This window comes from Rhipicephalus microplus, chromosome 9 (assembly GCF_043290135.1).
Source record: "Rhipicephalus microplus isolate Deutch F79 chromosome 9, USDA_Rmic, whole genome shotgun sequence".
NCBI classification, from domain to species: Eukaryota; Metazoa; Arthropoda; class Arachnida; order Ixodida; family Ixodidae; genus Rhipicephalus; species Rhipicephalus microplus.
Genome location: NC_134708.1, coordinates 2395581 through 2418147, shown reverse-complemented (window position 1 = coordinate 2418147; position 22567 = coordinate 2395581). Strand labels below are relative to the sequence as shown.

General features: G+C 44.8%; 1 protein-coding gene across 12 annotated transcripts in view; it reads left to right on the top strand.

Annotated features, from left to right (window-relative positions):
• The first annotated feature begins 3770 nt into the window (after positions 1 to 3770).
• Positions 3771 to 22567, top strand: part of Wnk (Wnk kinase) — a 407304-nt gene continuing 388507 nt past the window's right edge. For all 12 annotated transcript variants that reach the window (XR_012885945.1, XR_012885943.1, XM_075872963.1 and 9 more), the window contains exons 1-2: positions 3771 to 4125; positions 13469 to 14126. Coding sequence is in view for 10 of the 12 variants with exons in the window: in XM_075872963.1 (XP_075729078.1) it covers positions 13545 to 14126 (582 nt within the window). In the remaining 2 variants the exon portion in view is untranslated. The remainder of the gene's footprint in view (positions 4126 to 13468; positions 14127 to 22567) is intronic.

Here is a 22567-nt window from a genome sequence, read left to right as displayed (position 1 = left end):
ATGGTTACTGGGCTGACGTTCGGCAATGCGGTCTTGTGCATGAGATCAGAAGTTCTAGCAAGATTAGAAATTAATCAACGTGGAATAGGTAGGCTTGCTTTAGGAGCTCGCGGGAATACACCGAATCAGAGATTACAAGGTGATATGGGATGGACATCATTCGAGGGCAGGGAAGCTAGCAGCAAGATAAAATTCGAGAAGCGATCGAGAGAAATGGGGGAGGAGCGTTGGGCTAGGAAGGTATTCAGCTACTTGTACATGAAGAATGTCGATGCAAAATGGAGGAAGCGAACCAGGAAATTGACTGGTAAATACTTAGAGAACAGCAGGTGGCCAAACCAAAAAGAACTATCGGTTAAGAAGAAAGTGAAGGAAACGGTGACTGACATGTGGAGAATTGGTATGATTAAGAAGTCCGCACTAGATATCTATCGAAATTTTAGAGAAGAAATTGCCAAGGAAAGGATCTATGATAATACTCGGGGTAGTTCTCTACTGTTTGAGGCCAGGACGGGAGTACTGCGAACAGAGACATATCGGGCCAAGTACGAAGGGGTAGACACGGTATGCAGTGCGTGTGGAGAGGAAGAAGAAACTACCGAACACTTGATAATGTTCTGTAAAGGGCTTCACCCTATAGTCCAGGATGATGGCGCAGAGTTTTTCAAAGCACTGGGATTTAGTTACCAGGAGGGCAAAATAGAGGGCAAATAGAATAGGGAGGGCAAACCCATTCTGCAGTTCCCCCAGCACCCCATCATCTTCTATCCATGCCTGCAGTCTTTCCTTTATAATCTGCATCGCCAGCCTGTAGACCACCGATGTCACTGTTATAGGACGGTAGTTATTTATGTCATCTTTGTCCCCCTTTCCTTTATAGATCATGCTCACCCTGATAAGTTTCCATCCATCGGGAACTTCTCCATCGATTATTATTTTGCTCACTACCTCCTTCAAAGTCTGCTTAGACTTCGGACTTAATGTCTTTATCAGCATAATTGGAATGACATCTGGGCCTGTTGATGTACTACTAGGAACCCTTTTCTCAGCCTTGTCCCACTCTTCTTATGAAAATGGAGCCATTGCGCCACTTGATCCATCCTTGTCTATTGTGGTGCATAAGGCACTTTTTTGTTAAAATTTTTCTGTCACCCTTGCTCTTATATATTCAATAGCTTCGTCCCCTTCTAGCCTAGCACATTGAGCTGTAGTTATAAACTTCTGCTCTAGGTTTGTTTAATTTCTTAGGGAGTTTAGATGGTTCCAAAATTTCGCAGCTGTCTTTCTGTCCTTTTTATGTACTTCTGCCAGCCACTGAGCACCCTTTCTGCTAATCTTTTCATTGATCAGGAGGGACGCTTCCCTTCTAGCGCTTAGAAAGATTTCCCATTTTCTTTCAACATCATCTGTCGGTTCACCCCGTTGCTTCGCATGTCTGTGTTCGCTAGGAGCTTCCTGACGTTTTGCTATGGCTCTCTTAACTTCCTCATCCCACCAACTCTTGGGCTTGTGTCTTCCTTTTCGGGGTGACTTGTCACGTGCCTTAGCAAGCCCTAGCCCAAACAGTCTAGTTAGATTTGTGTATGCTCACACAGTTTTGTTATCTTCAGTGATTACTTTCTCAATTTGTTTAGTAGCAATTTCTATTTGCCTTTCTGAATGAAAATTTTCCTGTAGTTGGTCATCTTGTCTTCTTCCCACTTTCGCTGCTCTTCCTAAACTTAGCTCTATACGTTTGTGATCACTACCCAGACTTCTGGAGCCACCTTCATCTATGTGCATTCCCCTGAGCTTATCATAGATCCTATGTGACAACAGTGCATAATCTATCGTTGACTGCAGCCTTCCTACCTCCCATGATATTGCCCCTTCACACTTTTCGGTACCGTTGCAAATTATCAAATCAAGCCTTTCACACATATCCATGATCATTTTGCCTGTCGGGTCGGTAAACCCATCTATATCTTCTATGTGCGCATTCATATCTCCTGTTATAATTATCTCGCACTCTCCTCCTAACTCTTGAATGTCTTTTGATATACACTCTACCATTGCCTGGTTTTCCTCTCTGGCCTTTGCTCCCGTCCACAAGTACACCAAACCAAGGAGTGTCATCTGCCCAGCTACTTTCCCTCTTAACCATAAATGTTCCTTGCATCCCTGCTTGACTCTTTGCCAACCCATGCTCTTATGTATAAATCCACCGATTCCACCCCCCCCCCCTTTTTGCTGCCTTGTGTTCTATTGCAATATTCCCATACGTAGTCCGGATTGCAGGGTGGTTGCTCCAGGTCCCGAAGATGTGTCTCCACAACCCCGTATACCATCAGCTCCTCCTGCCTCAACTGCTCTTCTATCTCTTCCCACTTTAACCTATTCCTGCCACCCTACATGTTAATATAGCCTACGTCTGACTTAACTCGGCCCTTGTGCTTACGTCGATTTTTTCTCCCACGGACTCCGTGTGGCGTGGATATTTTTGCCTCTCTAGAACTGTCTTTGGCTACACTGTTGGCCCCAGGGTTCCGGGTCCCCCTAAAAAAGCTGTGGCTTGACAACCCATTCTATTACCGATCCTCCTGCCCGTTGCACCACTGTAGTGAGTGCCATCCTGTGCAAAGGGGCGAGCTCCGGGCTCGTACACGTCTCGGTTAACTTTCATTACGCTGTATCCGAGTTGCCGGCTCAAACCCTTGATCACACTATTGGCCTCTAGTACCCTCCTTTCAATTCCACGAGGCTGCCCCTAGACCTCTGGGACTGTGCATATGGTCACATATATGCCCAGCGGCTTTTCGGAGCTTACACATATCCTAACCTCTAACTTTCTCTGAAGGTTCTGATCCTTGCCCTTCAAGACATCATTGACCCCAGCATGAATAATGACTAGATTTTCGCCCTCCATGCTGTTTTCTACAACCTCCTGGGCTTTGGCCAGTGCATCCACCATGTACTTCCCTGACTGTGCCTCCACCTTGACTCTTCAATCTTCCTTCACTGTCTTTAAGACGCCATCCCTAACCCTGGCCACGTTAGAGTCCCCCATCATTAGTGCCCTTCTACGCTCCAATCGCTGTCTTCCTGTTTGTGATGGCGCCCCTGTTTGCTTCACCTGTTTCTCTCTCTGCCGTCTGTCATGTGTTTCTGCCCTGCTTGAAGACTGCTGCGCCGCCGAGCTGAATGTTCTCGGAGCCTCCATGCTGTGGCCAGACACTGCGCCCCCCTGACCTGCCTTCTCGCCTGTTCCTTCCCGCCTGTCGCCTTCTCCGCTACCCACGCCTTTCGTCTCACACCGCTCGGGGCCGAGGCAAAGCGCCATTATCTCCTTTACCCGCTGCTCGAGCTCGGTCCTACTTCCCGTTCTTTTCGAAGGTCGCCCTTCATTTGCTCTAATAGGCTGGCGGCAGCCTCCTCCCGCTCACGAGACGCTCCGAGCTGTTTTTGGAGTTCTATCTTCTGCTCCCGTTCCGCCCTAAGCTCTCCCTGAAGCCCTTTGATGCTAGCTTCCATGCGCTGCACGGCCGCCGTCAGGACAGTAAGGCAGCGCCACCGAGTGGCATCTCGGCAGAGTAGAGGAGAATTGGGAGACCTATTTGACTATTGTCACAGACAGCTGCGCAGACAGGAGTGGCGGTTGCTTGTCGTTGCACCAAAGCATCCGTGGCAGAAAGTAGTCCGTAAACTACGCAACGGTTTTGGCCATCAAGTTACGGAAAGCGCCGGTAGCCATTAGGGCTGTTCGCTGGAGCTGCCGACGTCTTCGTCGAGGGACGCCATCACGACCGTCTGGCAGTTACACCACACATCGGACAAGCTCAAAGAAGAGGGAAAAAGAAAGAAAAAACGCCCGCACTTGGTGTGTCCGTGTGTGTGTGCCGTCGGTGTGGTGGTGCCTGCGGTGGCGGCGGCCGCAGCAGCAGCAGTGCAGGATGGCTCGTTCAGCGCTGCTGTCTCCTTGTGGTCACCGGGACTCGCATCGGTGATCGTCGTACTGCTCCGGCAACATCATCACCACTGACGTGTGCCTAAGCCTATAAGTGTGTGTGTGTGTGTGGTTTCGGCTCCGGCCGCGCACGTTGCTCGGTTGTCGGGCACCAAGAATGATGGATTCCACGACAAATCCAGGTGAGCGACGTATTTCGTGCCCCGCCTTCTGTGTGTCAGCCCGTGTTAGAAAGAGCCACGCAATGTTCTCGCCAGAATGCCCTGGGAGTCTTGTAGTACCCACATCGGCGCCACAGTCGTGCCCTTCGCAGATGTTGTTCCCGAACATATCTCGTGGTCAAGTGGCCGATTAGTGACGCACCTTCTCGTAATGCACCCGACCGACTCGTCTTCTATCGTGCAACGTCTTTTCTCATTCGAACAGCTTTTGGTTTTGTTCGTCAGTGACTCACCGTACCGTTGTTGGGCTTGTTCAACTTTTCTGACATATTTCACGTTCTAGTTATCGCTTGTGAATGTGCATTTGCTTTCATTTAGATTTGTATTGTTCACATGGGTCATCTGGATTTTGTTTGCTCTTTTGTCACAGTGCCTTGAGAGTCCGAGAAACCGCGGCGCAGCAGATGTGTTGACCCGTTTGGAATGCTGTTGTAATAAGCAAAAATAAGGGGAAGTCCAGTCTAGACGGCGATAAGCTCACTTGACAATGACCTGGTTTTCGGCACAGTCGAGAGTTGACGGCCTTCGTGATCTTGTTTTAAAGCGCAATATTTTTGAAACATGGCCGGTGCGCTACTAGTAGTATTTACAACCGTGTGTGCTGTCACCCACTTGGTATGTACAAGGCGTGACCGAGGTGTCATGCACAATACGTCAACTCAGCAGAAAATTCCTCTTGCATTTGCTCTAAACGAGCTGGTATAGTATCGGCCATAACATGCTGTTTTTTTGTTTATAACTCAATGAAGGCGCTTGGTGGTAGCCGTACCTTGCCAACCGGATTCCAGAAAAGAGATTGACGGAAAAATATATACTTCTCCTTTGTATGGCGAAGCCTTTCTTACTTCAGAGGCAAAGCTGCTGATGGTAATTCAGTTTTTTCCTTCGAATTTTGAATTGTACGATTTAGTGGGAATCGCAGTTGAACATGCACAGTGGTTGCAAAAGTTCACAACAGCTATTCATTTCCTCGGGTCGAAGTTGCTGTTATAAAGAGCTAAGACGAACTTGCTAATGATGAAAAGCAATTGTCGGTTAGCTTTATTAAGGGCTGCAGTGTAAGAAGTGAAATAGCCAGGCCACAATATTCCATTGGCTGTGAACATTGTACACTGTGAATTCAATGTAATGTAGCAGCAGCTGATTGCTTTCCTGTGATTACTCAATGGCAACTCAGTTATTGGTAACTGCAACCAGCTGAAAATTCTCTGTGATGTCTGGTTATCATCTACAACTGAGCCTATCTTTTGTTAGCTGAGTTACATTTTAAGTTCCGTAATGATTGTCATACGTTAGTGTCCATTTCCGGCCATATCTCGTCAAGGACCATTTCTTCTTGTGCCTAATATCAGGTTGCCACTGTTCTTCCCGCTACTGATTCTGTGGTCTTCGAAACTCTTGCCTGTTGTTTTCTGTCCCATTGGCCCGCTCTTCAGTTTTTTGCATTAGGGACACTTGAAGGTTTGAAAACATGTACCTTAATTCGGTGCTTTTTGTTCTATCAATTTTGAAGTGAGGCTCTAAAATTTCAGGGAAGTGCTAGGCGGTAATGTGTTGGGAAATGTGCTCAAGGTCACCTTGACAAATGGCAAGAATGCACAGGGCGAGCGGCACGAGCATGCTCAAATTGAACTGAATCGCTGCTCCTGTATTGATTGATTTGTCAAGCTGTTCCAAAAAGCTTACATGGCATAAAAAGCCCTTCTTTATCTATAGCTGGCGCACAGCAAAAATGAATGAAACTGGGGTTTGATTCCTTCGATTCGAGGGTGAGTGCCCTGAACGCTGGGCCACATGCCAGCTTGAACCGAAGTGTACAATGGACTGTACCGATGACACAGTACTATTCGGTCAGTGTGAAGAAGACTGAGAAAGCAGCACAGCTGGTAGAGCTTCTTTCTGTCCCACGCCAGACTGATCGGTGTTGTGGGGGCGAAGCCGAAGAAGAAAACGAAAAGCTTTGCAGCTTCACTCTAACAAATGAAAGCTTGCTCCGGGCACTTCTTAGAAACATTTTGTGTTGGCGGACTAAAAGGATCTGCTGGCATAGGGTAGACATGGAGCGTTCTTAAAATATTCTGACCTTTAGAAAACTAGCATTTTCATTGGTCGTTTAGAGGTTGGCACATGTGACTCATTAAGCTACAATGTTGCATTGCCAGCCGGTTCTGCTTACACATTGCTGGAATAGAAGGTATGTCTGTGATGAATGCTAATGTTATGAGGTGAAACCGACAATTTGCATGCTACTACTCAATGCTTAAGTTTTACAACCTGAGGCTTGCCTCAAGGTGTTGGGAAAGAATTACATCGCTGACTGCCTTGATGCATAGTGTCTGCCGAAATTTTCTGGGGGTGATTTTTTTTCTTACAGCTGGAACCAGTTTACTTCAATACACAAATATAGCAGAAAAACTTCATCTTTGCTGCATTATTTGCTACATTGTTTTCAAGTACTCACTGATGAGAGAGGTTTAATTTGATGCTGTCCTGCAATGATGCAGCTGATAATCATTTGCCTAATGTCAAGTGCCACCCTGTAAAGGTGTCAAATTGATACATTAATTCGAGGCACTCGATACTCGGTTGTTGGAAAAAAATAAGGCCATAATGGGCTACTTTATGTGTGTTATAGTTAGTAATCCCAATTAAGCTGTAATAATGAAATATGAAAAATCAAAAAGATATAAAAATATATATATCTGTATTCAAGTCATTAACACTGTTTTGGCATAAATAGAATCAAGTCAAAGCATAAGACTGGTTAGGGTCAAAGCGTAAAACTGGAGGTCAAAGCGTAAGACTGGTTACACACTATGACTAAAAGGGACGAACGGGTGCCGCTATAAGAAGCTTCGCCCCTAAAATGCTTTGGGGAAGACGGAACGATGCCTTCATATCAAGGAAGGTGTAAAGGATCACCACAACCTGATTTAGACAAGCCTTTTACGGATGCTGAGATAAGAGCAGTCATATATAGTAACAAGAAGAACACAGCAGTGGGTGATGATAAAATTGCCAATGTTATCATCAGAAACCTAAATGATGAAGCCATTAAAGCTTTCATAAAATACACAAACAAATATTGGCTTGCTGGAACTGTTCCACATGAATGGAAACATGCGATTTTGGTCATGGTGCCTAAACCAGGAAAAAAGTCGTCATCCAGAACATGAGACCTATCTTGCTCACGTCCTGCTTAGTAAAAATCTTTGAAAAGCTGGTGAACACCAGGCTCCTCAATATTCTCGAGAACAATAACCTCATGCCCGACGCCATGTTTGGCTTTTGCCCACATCTTTAAATGGAAGATGTTCTACTACTTTTAAAAGAAGAAGTATTAACGGACATTCCTAAGATTGGGGAAAACGTCATTATGGCAGTTTACTTGAAGGTAGCCTTTGATAACATCAGTCACAAAGCAATACTAGAAGGTCTGGAGGAAGCTAACTGTGGAGAACGAATATTCGAATACGTCAAAAGTTTTCTTAGTCACAGGACTGTAACAATCAAGCTGGGAGATGACGAATTCGACATCATTCGACCTCCAAGCAAAGGAGCACCCCAAGGAATGGTCATTTCACCGACACTTTTTAATGTCGCCAAGACAGGCCTTGCATTAAAACTCCAAGTTATTGCTAGTCTACAACATGCAATGTATGCAGACGATATCACGGTATGGACAACCACAGGCAGCCTAGCAGAGAAAGAAGATAGGTTACAACAGGCAGCTAGCACTATAGAAAAGTATGCAAGGATCCAGGGTCTTCAGTGCTCAGCTGAAAAGTCTGAGCTCATTTGTTTCACTAAAAGAAAAGCACGAATGATCGACCCGAATTCAAAGCTGGAAGTCAGGCTCGAAGGAAATATTATTCCGGAGAAAGATACCGTACAAATACTAAGAATGTGGCTGCAAGCTAATCAGAAATGTCTGCGCACACTAAATGAACTCAAAACATCGGTACAGCAGATCTCACGCATGATCTCGCGTATAACGCACAACCGTATATAAAGGCATGAGAGAACAAGATACCCTCAGATTGATCAAAAGCCTCATCATCAGTCGTGTTACATGCTCGCTTTTGTATAACAGGAAAGAAAAAGAGAAAGCAAACCAAATAATTAGAATGGCCTACAAGACAGCCCTAAGATTACCGTGGAATACTTCAAACGACAAGCAACTGGCACTTGGTCTTCATAACACAATTGAAGAATTATCTGAGGCCCAGCTCTAGCACAACAAAATTGCCTTCTCCAGACCCCATCTGGCAGAGCAGTCCCAACAAAACTAGGGCACTATACATTAATACAAAAACACCGAGAAACTATACAGGGACCAAGCAAACTTAGAGAATGGTGCACCGTATTGCCAATAGCAAGCAACAGGAATCCTACTCTGCATGCTGGCAGAAGAAAGGCAAGGGCTGACCACATTAACAAAATGACAAGATTTTTGAACACGGCCAGATTCACCGACGTTGTGCTTTATCAGACCGATGCAAATAGAGCTGGGTGTGTAGTCGCCGACCGTAGAGGAAAAATTACAGCCTGTGCTTCGATAGATCAGGCGTCGACAACACAAGCAGAAGAGGTCGCCATAGCATTCGCAATAAAAGAGGGATGCGAAACGCTCCATCAACAATCATTACAAATTCACAAAAAGCTTGCAGAAACTATTTAAAGGGCAAAATTGGCACAGGTGCTCCGGATATTGATTGGGACAGGATGGAACCCCACAGTAAAATTTGTACAGACTGTGACTTGAGCACGAGGGCATGACAGGGAACCTGCATGCGGACAAGGCGGCTCTAGGCTTCACAAATCACCGAGCTATTCAAGACGATTCTTAAGTATTACAGGGAAAATAGGCAGCTCTATCCATGTCCACATAGAAAGCTCAGCGCTGTGGAGGCGACAGCGCTAAGAAGAATACAGACAAACACTTACATAAATCTGCGCAGTCTTCACATGATCTATCCCACGGCGCACAGAGACACATGCCCGTGGTCTGGAGCCACCCCAACACTCTTCCACATCACGTGGGAGTGTGCAGAGCACGACAAAGAACACGACATTAATGGCACATGGGAGGCGCTGCTGTCTAGCCCAGCCCTGGTGGATTAGGTGCGACTGATCCACAGAGCTGAACAGGTGGCTCGTGCCAATGGGGCCCTGGAGTAGGGCCACCACCATGCCAGACAGACTGTTTTCCACACTGTATATTCCTCGGGGCACTGGAGCCTGTCTGGTTTATGTATATAATAAAGTTTGTACCGATCTTATATTACTGGTGTTATCTCAATTGGTGTTTAGAGCTTTTGTCACTTCCTTTAAAGAATAAATTTTTGGAGTTATCCATCCCCTCTGGTGAGCATGCACTGCATCTCTCTGGTATGAAGACCCAAAGTTAGCCTGCATTTTGACCTGTGTGCAGTGGTAGCAAAACTTTTTTCCACTTGGGGCTCGCCTGACCTGGGTATTTTCATAGAGGTTTTAGGGTTGCCCTCCTCCAAAGTCTTCCCAAAGTATGTCAGGCATTTTCTGCTGTGTCAAGGGCTGTTCGAATGAGGCAGCGAGCAGGCTAGGTATACTTATATGTGGTGCAATGTGTGCATTGCGGCTACCAACTTAAATGCACCATCATCCTGATCATTTCAGAGGCTTCTGGTATTCACAAACTGTGTCGTGTGTGTGAACCCGTGATCTTTTTTTGCTCCTTGAGAACAAGGTGCCTTTTATGAGTGACTAAAACAACATTCTGTGGCCTTTTCTTGGCCAGAATAAAACACTCGTTTGTTGGTTGGCACTGTCCCCTCTTTTTTTAGGTCCCACTTGTGCTGTGATGGTGCATTAACTGCTTTTTTGGAACCATAGAAGCAAGGTGTCCTGTGCTGTATGTAGTTACTGTGCAATTTAAGAGAGTTGCCCACACTGTCAAATGCTTCAAGAAGTGCCTGTGCCAAATGGGGGCTCCCTAAAGAGTAGCTGAAAGATTTCGGGGCAGAGGAGGAGTGTAGCGGCGTCTCTATGAAGAATGTCAAGGTCCGTTGGGATGTGACGCAGTTAGGCTGCCACCATTGTTCTCATTAGTGACAGGCCTTTGTGTTTGCTAGAGTACACATTCAATTCTTTGTTGGGAGGTGCGAGAAAATGGCACAACCTGCATGCACAGGATTATTATTTTTTCCACATTCATTTATGCTCAGAAATTGTCTGTGATTTTTCTTTACAAGCCTTTCTTAATTTTCAGCTGGGACAGTACCAATTTTGACAGATATCTAAATGATCTGCTGTGATACAAAAGGCTGGTGTAGCCTTATGTCACTAGCAATGTATGACCCTCCAGGAATTGACACTTGCATGTGCACATACAAATCTGCATGCACATCAGCACCCCATTGCAAATTCTTTTAAATAATGGATCCCTAGGATGTGTGCCTGATCCTCTTGTAAAAATGCACTGCTAAGGCAAGGACATCAGGCGTTGTGCTCCTGTGCAGGTTCACAAAGCTTTCTCCCCATTGAAAAAGGAAAGACACTAGGAGCATGAAATGGTAATTCAGGTGGTCGTTAATGTTCAAAACAAGTTAGATATCGTGCATGTGCCAGTTATCCCACAAGCTTTTGTGCTCCTTTACCAACTGTTTTACAAACTAATTTGGACAATTCTGTATTGTAAACCATTGTGACATTTCATAAGAACAGCACAATGGTTTGCTGTGCCGACATGTTCTTGCCTCACGTGGGGCTGCAGTTATATCATCTGGTGAAATCGGGGCATCACTTTGTTTTTGTTGCATTATGATCAGCAATAGCACATTTGTGAATGTCCTTTTTCACTTAGCACTGTTTAATTGCAGCCTGTTGGTCCATACCAGGTAAACCAGTCTTCTACATTCAGGGGAGTATTTGGGACTGCTGGTTAGTCAGAGTAATTGTATTTAACGACCAGTGGTGAAGCACTTTGTTATTGTCGCAAAAAAATGTATCTGCTTATTTAAAAGTTTCAAGGAGTTTCGCTCAAGCGGATCGAATTGATATAGGCTAGTAAGAAGACAACAAATGGTTGTCTGTTTTATGCGTAACTGTAGCAAATATCGATTGGCTTGTGAAACAATAAGGTTGAACATTTTGTGCACAGTTCAGAATATTGTACAAAAATATATTTCATGTTTCATTAATATCTTGATATCTCAGGTTCAAAGGACAACTTCTTCAGTGTACTATGGTATGCCTCATAATGATACAGAGTTTTCAATATGTTATACCCTAGGTATTATAATTGTTATTATTTCAGACCCTTGTCCAGACAATGTTAACAGTGCTTGTGACATTTTCAAATGTCAGACCAAAAGTCGATTTTGATTATGGTTTTTTAGCAGAGCCATCCGAGACTAATGTTTAGGGTGGCATGCATTGTCCTGTATTGACGGATTGAAAAAGGGACAATTGAGTACTGAATAACACACATACTTTGTTTCCGCTGGCGTCAATTCGGGTTATATTGGTGTAAATTCAACTGTAATGTGTAGAGACTAGATTCATCGTAACGTCACATGTCGAGCAGTTGTACAGACCAGTCGGCATAGCAAAAAATTTAATGTTGCACTTGGATCTGTGTGCATTCCCTACTGATTAGAAATGACCTCAAATGAGGAATAACCGAGAGCTGTTTTCTACAGGTGTGTAGTGAAGCATTCTTCTCATCTAGCATTTTTGCGTAAAAAGCGCTTTGTTTTTTCTGGCATTGTTACATTCCTTCTAAAGACATCGATGGAGGGCTGATTGTCAGTTTATTTGTGCAGCCAAAGAGAACTGTATTGTTTTGACATAAATGATGTAAATATGTTCAGGCTTTTTTCAACTAACACGTTGTTGAGACTTGTCCGAGGTGTGTAGACTCTCAAAGACATAGTTGACCACATAATCCGTGCGAAGGTATAGGAGGGACTGCTGGGGTAGGCAAAGCATCTTGACATTGAAAAAGGATTTGCTTGGCACAGCACACTTGACTTTTAGTTTCACACCACTCGCTTTTTTTCATTATATATTACACTGATGTGAAACACTTAAACATACAGCCAAGACATTTTACTTGCTGTTACTGTTAATAATTGCTTTTGCTTCTTCTGGATATTTCATTTTCTTGGAACCATGTGGAAAAATTATGCCTAATATTGACTTATTATTTACATCGCCAAGAAGTGTCTGAGAAAATTAAAAAGAATTCGCTGAAATTTCTTGGCTGCATAGACGGCACGGAGTCTATCAGGCAGGAGTGCTGAGGTGTGGCTCAAATGCGAGTTACTAAAGTATGTGCAAGTCCCAAGAAAGGGCTCTTGGAATGTCAAGGGCACAGTTTAAAATTATGTAAGCAGTTATGCTACAACTAAAGTGAGTCAAGCCAAGTACCTTGTGTCAAGTGGGTTATTGAAGGTTACTCCCACGTGTTGTTCGCTCTATATTTTCTGCTCTTCCACCCATCCATTGCAAGTTGTGGTGGCCACACTAGGTGTTAGCGACCACCAGTTGCTGCCACTTACTCAGTTGCTTGTATGGGCTTTCATGGTACAAATGCCCTTTAAAGATGATAGTCTTTCTTGAGATATTTCAATGCAAATATTTTGGTTTGTCTAGACGTTGGCCATTCTATCCAACCACTTCAACCACCAGGTAAAAGTTTAATCTCTTGCTCAATGCCCACCAATGTTTATCTGGTGGCTCCATTCATAATTGTCAACTTTGTCAATCGAAAAAGAAATGTTACACATATTTGAGGTGTAACATCAATACATATGTGTTAGGCAGTATGTCTTTTTATTTAGAAAATGCACATATATGCAATTCTAATTACCGAAGTGTTCATTACACTGCGCTGACAATGTGACGCTATGAAACAAAAAGCGGGTGTTTGCTTCGCTTCGCTAAAAAAAGGCAGGTGCTTTAAAACGCCTCAGTACTGCACCTACCAGTGGCTCTGTATTCTAAACAACTTTCATTTCTTCAAATTACTGCCAGATGGCCCCACATCTCTCGCAGCGTCTCCAGACAGATTATTGTCTTTCAACGCGCTTTGCAGCAGTGCATACAAATATGCGGTCAATTTTTTAATAAGCCAATCTGATCTGTTGCAAAAATGCCATCACAAAACATTATTGTGTTCTGATATGGGCTGCTGAAATCTTAGTTTGGTCTGTAATGATGATTATGCTTAACATCTTTTGAGCATCTTTTGGTCTGTAAAGAGTGTGAAGGACCTATGCAGTCCAGGCTTTTGAAGCATAAATGACTCAATTGTGCACAGTGGGGCCGGTCGACCGACCGCGGTGACTGCAGCGGCCAATGCCTGGGACAGGTTGTCACTGCTGTGGCTGCTGGACATGCTGAGGGGCAACAGGCAGCCGAAGGAGCAGCCTGACGAGTGTGGCGAGCCCAGCCGGAGGCCTTGTAAGGCCAGGCAGCAGCCGCCGCCACCGCCCTCGGTACGGCAGCCGGCCGCTCGTCGCCGCACGCCGCCTGATGGCGGCCCTAGTCGGCGGCCGGCGGCCAGCTCGACTCGTGCTAGACCTGAACTGGCGGTGGCGGCACGAGGATTTCGCTACGTGACGGTGCAGCAGCGCCGTACGGCGCCCCGGCGAGCCGGCGAACTGGAGGACACCGCAGTGGTGGACTCCTCCTCCGCAGTCGTTGACGATGAGCGGCGCGACAGTGAGCCACTGGTGATGGTGCGTGATGGTGATGACACTCTCATGCTTGAGAGTAGGCCCGAGGATGGTGCCGCTTTGGAAAAAGCTGCATCGGCCATCGTGGTCAGTGCCGACGAGGACGTCCAGGCCCGGGACACGTCGCCCGATGGTCGTTTTCTTAAATTTGAGGAAGAAATTGGGCGTGGATCCTTCAAGACTGTGTACAAGGGATTGGACACCGCCACAGGGGTGGCTGTCGCCTGGTGCGAATTGCAGGTCAGTGGCGCGGCTGGTTTACTTGATTGTCTGACCGGACAGTTTTGAAGAGTGCTAGTATTAGCAAAGGCATGCAAGCTGCAGTTAAACAAGAACAGATGACAACAAGCACTCATTGAAATGTTTCAGAGATCTTTACATATCCCCAAGAAAGGCATAATTTCACGTGCTGTGAATGGAATGAAGGAGAACCTGTGCAATGTTACACATTGCAGTACCGTTTTCACAATGCTCGTTTCACCCGATTTGTCTCTCCTATGCTTGTAGAACAAAAAACATGCACTGCACTGCACACTTCATGAAAAGCATATAATTGGGACCATTAAGTGAATCAATTAACTACAGTTTCTTGTGCTGGTTTTTTGTGTAAGGTACAGTATCTCGGTGCCCCTGTAAACATTAAGAGAGTTTTCAGTATTGGCAGTCACTGGTTAAATGAAATGAGGCAGTGCAACACGGAAAAATTGTGAGCATTATTTGCTTTAGTCATGATAAGGGAAGCATAACCAAGAGAACTAATATGCCACGATATTTATTTATTTATTTACTTATTTCATAATACTGGAGGCCATGACAGGCACAAGTAGATGTGGAAACACGTGCACACGCACACAGACACACACGCATAAAACTAAACTAATAAAGACATCAGGATTGCAGATTTGTAACACAATTAGCATTCAAACAGGCATTCAGGAATAATGTGTGCTATTGTGAAAAATGTGAGCTCAAACACGCAAGCGCATGGCAAATAGCCTCAAAACTGAAATAAAGTGATGTGTGGATGGCGCTGCCAAAACCTGATGGGAAAAGAGGGGTGCTCTTCCACTCCCGCTTCACTAGCATTGCGGGCAAACAGCATATAGTTGCGTGAAATCTGTCACTAGCGATGATAATGCCAAGAAGAATGCACAAAAAGCAAAGTAAGTGTAAAAGGTGTATGAAAATTCGCAGCGAATACCGCCTACAATAAAATAAGGCAGCCTACGTCACAGTCGATACTAAAGCAGCTATACATAGTCTGATAGGGTGTGTAGGTTATTTGAGTTCATGTCACTGCTGGCAGCCACAAATATACAATGAGCTGCTGCATCGAGGATACCGAAGAGGGAGTGTCATGAGGTACCAGAAGTGCATCAACCTTCCAACTTTCCTTCCGACAATGGCCTCTGCAAATAAGCCAGTGTAAGGTGTGTTTATATTTGCCACGCATTCACGTGTTCGAACTCCTATCGCTAACGATAGTATGTACAAGTGTAAAAAAAAAAAGAAAAGAGGAAAAGAATACTACAACAACAATCTTTTCAGTGCCTCTTAAAAGTTAACCTTTTCAAAAATGTATTCAGGAAGGGCATTCTAGTCGGAAATAGTTTGTGGAAAAATGCTGGTTTTAAATGCATGAGTTTTAGCAAAGATAGGTTTCAAAGCGTAGTCATTATTGTGTGGAGCTTTCCTGGTGTCTAAGGACTTTACATATGAAGGTGTAGGCATGATATGCAAGAAAACTATAGCAGCATATATTTGGTGAGTTTCTAGTGTAGGGATTTCATGTTCTTAAATAAGGAGAGTCAAATCTTTTATATTTGCCAAAAATTAATCCCTTCCTTGGCAAAATCTCAATATTTTGTATATTAGTTTCCAAATGCTAAATTACTGAAGCATACTCTAATTTATGTCTTGTGTACAATACTCTTGTGTAACTTTAGCTTTGTTGGAACTTTGCTGAGTTTCCTTCGTACAACATTTAAACGCTGATTCACTTGTTTTCGATATATGACATGACCAGGATAAGATAGAAGTTAGCGTTGCTCCTATATACTTTTTACTAACCCGTGCTTTTCATGGTAACAAGAGTATAGGTATAAGAACTAGGCAGCAGTTTATGTGTAACTGTTAATAACACTGTTTTTCGGACGCTACTTCTTGTGTTCCATGTTACATGCCACTGCTCTACCCTCGATAACTGGTCTTGTACAACAACAAAATCATTCTCTCACAACAAAATCATCAGTAAAATGCTTTACACAGACCACAGGAATGCTACTGCTGCACCAATTGCGCCTAATTGCCCTGGCTGTTACACCCTGCTATATTTCCTCAATATTTGGTGAGTCTGCGCCAAGCCTGCTCCAAAGGTTTTGCTCAGACTTTCAGAAAGAAAACTACTTGAGGTTCTCCCATTGAAAGTAACTTCGCAGTGGACCTGTGTAGGACACAACCAGAGCCAAGCCAAACTGGGCCAAATGTCGCTGTTGGGATGCAGTTAATGCCCAATTTTTCTGACTTGTTAGGGGCTGTTAAACCATCCGATAAAAGATTTGCGCCTTTTTATTACGTTCACGTAGTGAAGTCGCCACAGCCATGTCCGAAATATAGCTTTAATGCCTCCCACAGTACACTTCTCAGGCATTTAGGAGCACACTCTCATAAATACATTCGAAACTCGCTGATGTCCATTTGCAAATTTGCGTCGTGTGATGAGCGCTGCCAGTACCAGTAAAGCGTGGAATAAATTGCGGCTTTATCGCATGGGGCGTGCGAAAGCGATAACGCAGAATGTATAGGGTGTTGCAGAAGAGAGAAATATTTGTCCAGACCTCCGGGATGAGTGTGTGCACTCGGAAGATGCGCCACTGTGCGAAAATCTCTGGCGACACATAGCATACGCTGCCACATAAGACTGATAGTTCTTAGTTGTGTGCAGGACATCGTGAACACAGCTGAAGCCGTTCCTACTGGGGCACTTTCGTACACACATGTTTGTCTTGAAAATGTGTTATTGATGCCCACTATGTTCCTGATGGTGAGCTGTTTTCATTTGTGACAGCACCACGTCTGTGCGGCGCACTTAGCCGACTTGCACAAAAAAGCAGTGTGGATGGTAACGTGGCGCGTGTGGCCAATTAAAAGCGCCCAGTACGCTGACAACTGTGCCACATGGAGTATAAACAGTTAGCTTAAGTTACTTATCATCAAGCGATTCTCACTGAAACATTTGCCTCACTGCCGCCATCATGCCTCCGTGCATTTCTGGTGCTTATCCGTTAGACATCACCTCACTGCGGCCTAATACCGGCCCCTTTGTTTTTTTTTTTTTAAATCTGCTTCATCCTGTAGCATTGACGCATTGTGGCAAAGCCGACTTTGGGACATTGCTGTGACGTCGAATGACTCTTCAAAGCGCTTGTTTAAGCCTACAAGGTCATAGACATAGCAGATGGGGGGGGGGGGGGGGGGCTTTAATGCTGTTTCAGACTCGGCATGTTGGCTGAAAGCCCAAAAAATCGGCGCCGAAGAGTTTCAGTGTCCAAAATTTCAGATGCTCTTGTTCATAGACGTGCATAAGGCTTGTGATGTTTTTGCGAAATCATTCTAATTCGTTAGCATGTCTGAAAAATTTGGCATACGAAACATCGACAGTCAACTCATCTTCAGTCATTTATAATAAAGCGCTATGGTTTTATATTTCACCATTGGCTTTGTCTACTACATATGATCAGCTATTTGAGGGTGGTATAATACTCTTTTTTATACTTCTATTATGCTTGAACAGCGAGCAGTACATCGTGATTTTTTCAATCATGTGTCATAAACACAGTATCTAAACAATGGCAAAAAGGGGAAGATGGAAGCTTGCGATGAAAAAAATCTATTAACTGGGGTTGTGTCGGGTCGACATTTCGACAGGTGGGCTTTTTTTTTTTTTTTTTTTGAGGCTAGAATAGAAAAGTTATAATCTAGCTCTGTCCCCTTGTCAAAATGTCAGCTTGACACAACCTTTGTTTACGGATTTTTTCATGAACAGAGTATTTATACAAAAAATTATTTTTAACAATATCTGCTCTGAAAGGCAGTTTCGCTGTTCTAAAACGCATTTTTGCCTGCTCCAAAAGCTGCTCCAAAGCAGCCTGAGCCAGTAGGATCACAGACTGAAAAAATTGCGCTACAGTTGCTGTGGAGAACGAAATGAAGAAGAAGACAAGAATTAAAGTGGACAGTACAAGTGCAAGCTATCAACGGAAGTTTATTGAAAGAACTTGGAAAAAAGGAGGCTTCCCGGAAAGAGAAAAATCGGTTTAGAAAGAGGGTGGGGCACGGCAATCTTGCTCCACGGTCTTCAGGTGCTACATGCGAGGTGATTACGATTACCAGATGTGGTGCTGATTCGAAGTTATTATCCGAGTATGCTGATTAAATTGCTATTTCTGGCTTCTGATGAATTCGATTTCTGTGGGGGTTAGTGCAATGGAACTGAATACTTACGCATGCACTTTCTTGGTCTGATATGTGAAAGGCTTCCTAAATTTCGTGTGTAGTCTTTATTTTTTCAATTTGGCCAGAATTGTAGTTTTTCAAACAGTGGGCTGCACCCACACTTCATCAGAAGCCAGATAAGAACATTGATAAGAACTCGGATAAGAACATTGAATCAGCACCACATCTGGTAATCGTAATCACCCCAGGTGTAGCATCTAAAGACAGTGAAGTAAGCTTGCGGTGCCTCACCCTCTTCGTAAACCAATTTTTTTTCTTTCCTGGAAGCCTTCTTTTTTCCAAGTTTTTTCAATAAACTTCAATTGATAGTTTGCGCTTGTACTGCCCACTTCATTTCTTGTCTGCTCCCTAACTTCGTTTTCCACAGCAACTGTAGCAAAATTTTTCCAGTCATGAAAAACCAGCTAGCCCAATAGCACACTTTGCTAGCATCACTGACACTGTATCAGACAAATGTTGAGTGAGATCATTCACATAAACTAGAAAATGCAGTGCACCGTCCTGAGGCATACCAGAAGAAACGGGGAGCATATTGCCACACTCCTTTGTTAAATTTTATCGCCCCATTACACGTGTGAGGGCTGCCTTGCGCGAACCGTGCCGATGGACTAAGTACCACTGAGATAATCGTAGAATCTTCAGATGTGATTATGCCCACAACGTGAACATTACAGATTGTTCTGGAACGGCCAGCGATAACGCTGGAAGATTCGACCGCACATTTATAAATGCCAACATGTATCACTGCTTGACATGTCGATCGATGGCAATGCTCAGTTTGCCGCTATCAGTGCCAGTGTGTATAGTTGTAATCTTACTTCTTGTTCACTGGTCACAAGTTCGGCCAAATAAGTACCTTCATCCTGGGGTCTACAGACTGCTCCCTTCATGGACTTCGCGACCCCATGACATCTGGTAGAGGTGCTGCTCTTTTCATCTACTGGACTCCCCCCGTCAAGCTGGGAACCCAGCGCCAGTCATGAAGACATCTTCGAATACCCTAAGCAGGGAAGAAGCCGCCGGCAACAACACTTACCACCAGAGTTCAGGCCTCTACTCGAGAATACCCAGCTGCAGCGACGATAACACACCCTGTGCCGCCTCCACTGATCCTGCTCGGGAAACCCAAGGAGCCTCCAACTTTCTGCGGTTCATCTCTTGAAGATCTGGGAAGCTGGCTTGAAGCGAACGACTAAGTGGCTGTTTTCAATGCCTGCAGCTGTGCAAACAAGCTACTGCATGCCTACTTTCCCCTGCAAGACGCAGCCATGTAAACGTGGGACGTTTTTCGCACAAAGTTCCTGGCAACATTCACCAACATCGTCTGCAAGGAGAGGGCAGAAGGTATGCTCAAAACACGTGTATACCTGCTAAACCAAAACGTGGCACTGTTCACGTACGAAATAATAAAGCTGTTCTGCCATGCTGATCCAGCCATACCTGAAGACAGGATAGTTTACTTTCTCATGTGAGGAGTGAAGCAGGAACTCCTTGGGTGACTGACTTGGAATTCACCAAACAGTGTTGAAGAATCCCTGTCGGAAGTGTTGACGATTGAGAAGACGCTAGAAATGCGCACCCGACAGTACAATCGTTGCCTGACTACAGACAGCACAGCTGTACATGCCCTCTGCTCCAACGACCTGCACAAAACGATCCGAGGGATTGTAGGGGAAGAACCTCGCAAGCTGTTGCCCTCACCACAGTCTCTATTGGACTCAATCGCAGATATTGTTTGAGAAAAAAGTACAGTGGTCACTTGGCTCCCCTGAACTGCAGCATTCCAGCTGCAAGCCATGAACTACGCTGCTGCAGCCCGACACTCCCCCTCCATGCCCACGTCAAGAGGCGGCACGGTCGCAGTTCCGCCAACAGACACCGCCGCTGCCGCCACCATACTGTCCACCCGCCGGCCAGCGCAACACTCCGAGGAAAATTGATGCATGGTGCGCCCTGGACCACCGAGCTCTCTGCTACCACTGTGGAGAAGCTGGCCAAACCTATCGCTGCTGCCAGTGCCGCCAGATGGGAATGCGTGGTTTCGACGTCAATGTCCACAGCGGTGTGAAAAACCATGCCACATCACTGACTATCTCGCAGCAGCGCAGTGGGCGCCACGAGGATTTTTTCGTTCGCCGCCACCTTGCTGGTACATGTCACCTACTGCTGGTGGTACACTGGTTCAACCCAGAACCGTTTGCTTAGCCACTACTCGGAAAACTAAGGGCAGCAACCAATGGAGATGCGGTTTCCGTATGACGAGCTACCTTACGAATGATCCCCCACCTTCGCCGTGATGAAACTTCAAGAACCCGCTGCAACGTCAGCGTGTTCCCAATGTCGAAACTTCACGGCCAGAAGACGCCTTGATGACTCAATATCGAAGCAGCGGTACAAATCGTTGTAGCTGTGATCCAATGCTATGATCTTACTGCAACGTGAAATGACATACTAGCAACCTCGACGATGTCATTGAAGGCTACAGCATCACTGTTCTCGTCGACACCGGAGCAGACTATTCCGTCATCAATGGGACATTCGCCGCGAAGTTAAATTTAGGACTGCTGGGAAGGCCGTGAAATCCTTATACCTGGAGGTCACCTAGTTACTTTGGCAGGAATCTACAGAGCCAGAATCACTATTAACAGCCAGATTTATCCCGCAGGCTTTGTCGTACTACAGCATTGCTCGTGAGATTTGATCCTTGGTGTAGACTTCTTAAGCCTACATGGTGCTGTCATCGGCCTCAGAACAAAGTCGATAATGCCGTCAACAGAAAAAGCACTATGGCTGTGCATGCCATAAAAAAACCATGCCTTGAATGTGCTGGAAGAAGTCACTATTTCACCTTGCTCAGGCATAATTTTTTTAAAACTCTGCAACCAATAGACATCGAAGGAATTGTTGAAGGCAGTCAGCATCTGTTGGTCACCCCCGATATTTCTGTCGCAAGAGGAATCGCCGAGCTGTGTAGAGGAAAAGCAACAGTGATTCTCATGAATGTCAGCAATGAGTACAAGCACGTCAGCAAAGGCATGACGGTCGCTTTCATCGAGAAAATTTTGGAAGCCACCAGCGATTTCACGCTCAGGGAATCTATCAATCCAACTCCAAAAAAACCAAGCTTTCCAGTCAAGTTACGACATGAACCCTGGCCTTTCCCAAGTCACAAGAAACAAATTCAACATGCCAAATTTGACGATCTAAAGCGTCGATCACCGGTGATCGATTTCAATAGGCGTGGTAACAAAAAAGTCAAGGGAATAGGCATGTATGCCTTTTTTAGTGGGTGACCGGCTTCGAGCCATCAATTCATTATGATAGTTGGGTTGAGTTAGGTTAGGTTAGGTTAGATTAGGTTAGGTGAGGCTATGACACTCACTGACAATGTGCACTATTACCACGAATTATTACTGCAATATTTTGTGTTGCATTGGGATGCATGTATGCAGGACACATGTGTTTGTAAAGCATGAAAGCTACTTTAACTTCATTTCTAAGCATAGGAAGTTATTTTCATTGTATTTACAAGCAGGTGTGTTGCCGTGTGATAGAATATCCCCTTGCCACGCAAACAATTTCGGTTCTATCCCCACTTAGATCCAGACGACCCTGGTTTGGTCCACTATTCTGACCCAGGATTTCTTTATAGTTTGTTTTAGATGCATCAGACTTGATTTTTTGGTCACGTATAAGATGATAATTTTTTACTCACAACCAACAACACCGACGCCATAATCTCTGCGAAACAAGCTTATTAACGCTCTTGCGTTAACATCGCATTATAACAGAGGAAAGTGCGAGACCACTTCATCAGAGCTTGTACAGAGTTTCGACGCAATGGCGTGAGGTTGTAAAAAAACAAGTTGATGAAATGCTGCATGACAACATCATTCAGCCATCCATGAGTCCGTAGGCGTCTCCTGTGGTGTTAGTGAGGAAAAAAGATGGAACACTATGCTCCTGTGTTGACTATCGGAGCCTCAACAAGATCAAAAAGAAGGACATATACCCTCTCCCCGAATAAATGATGCCCTTGTTCAACTCCGCAACACGAAATACTTTTCATCGAAGGATTATGAGAATAGCTACTGCCAAATCGAAGTTGATGAGACAGACCGAGAGAAGACTGCATTTATAACACCAGACGGCTTCTTCGAGTTCAA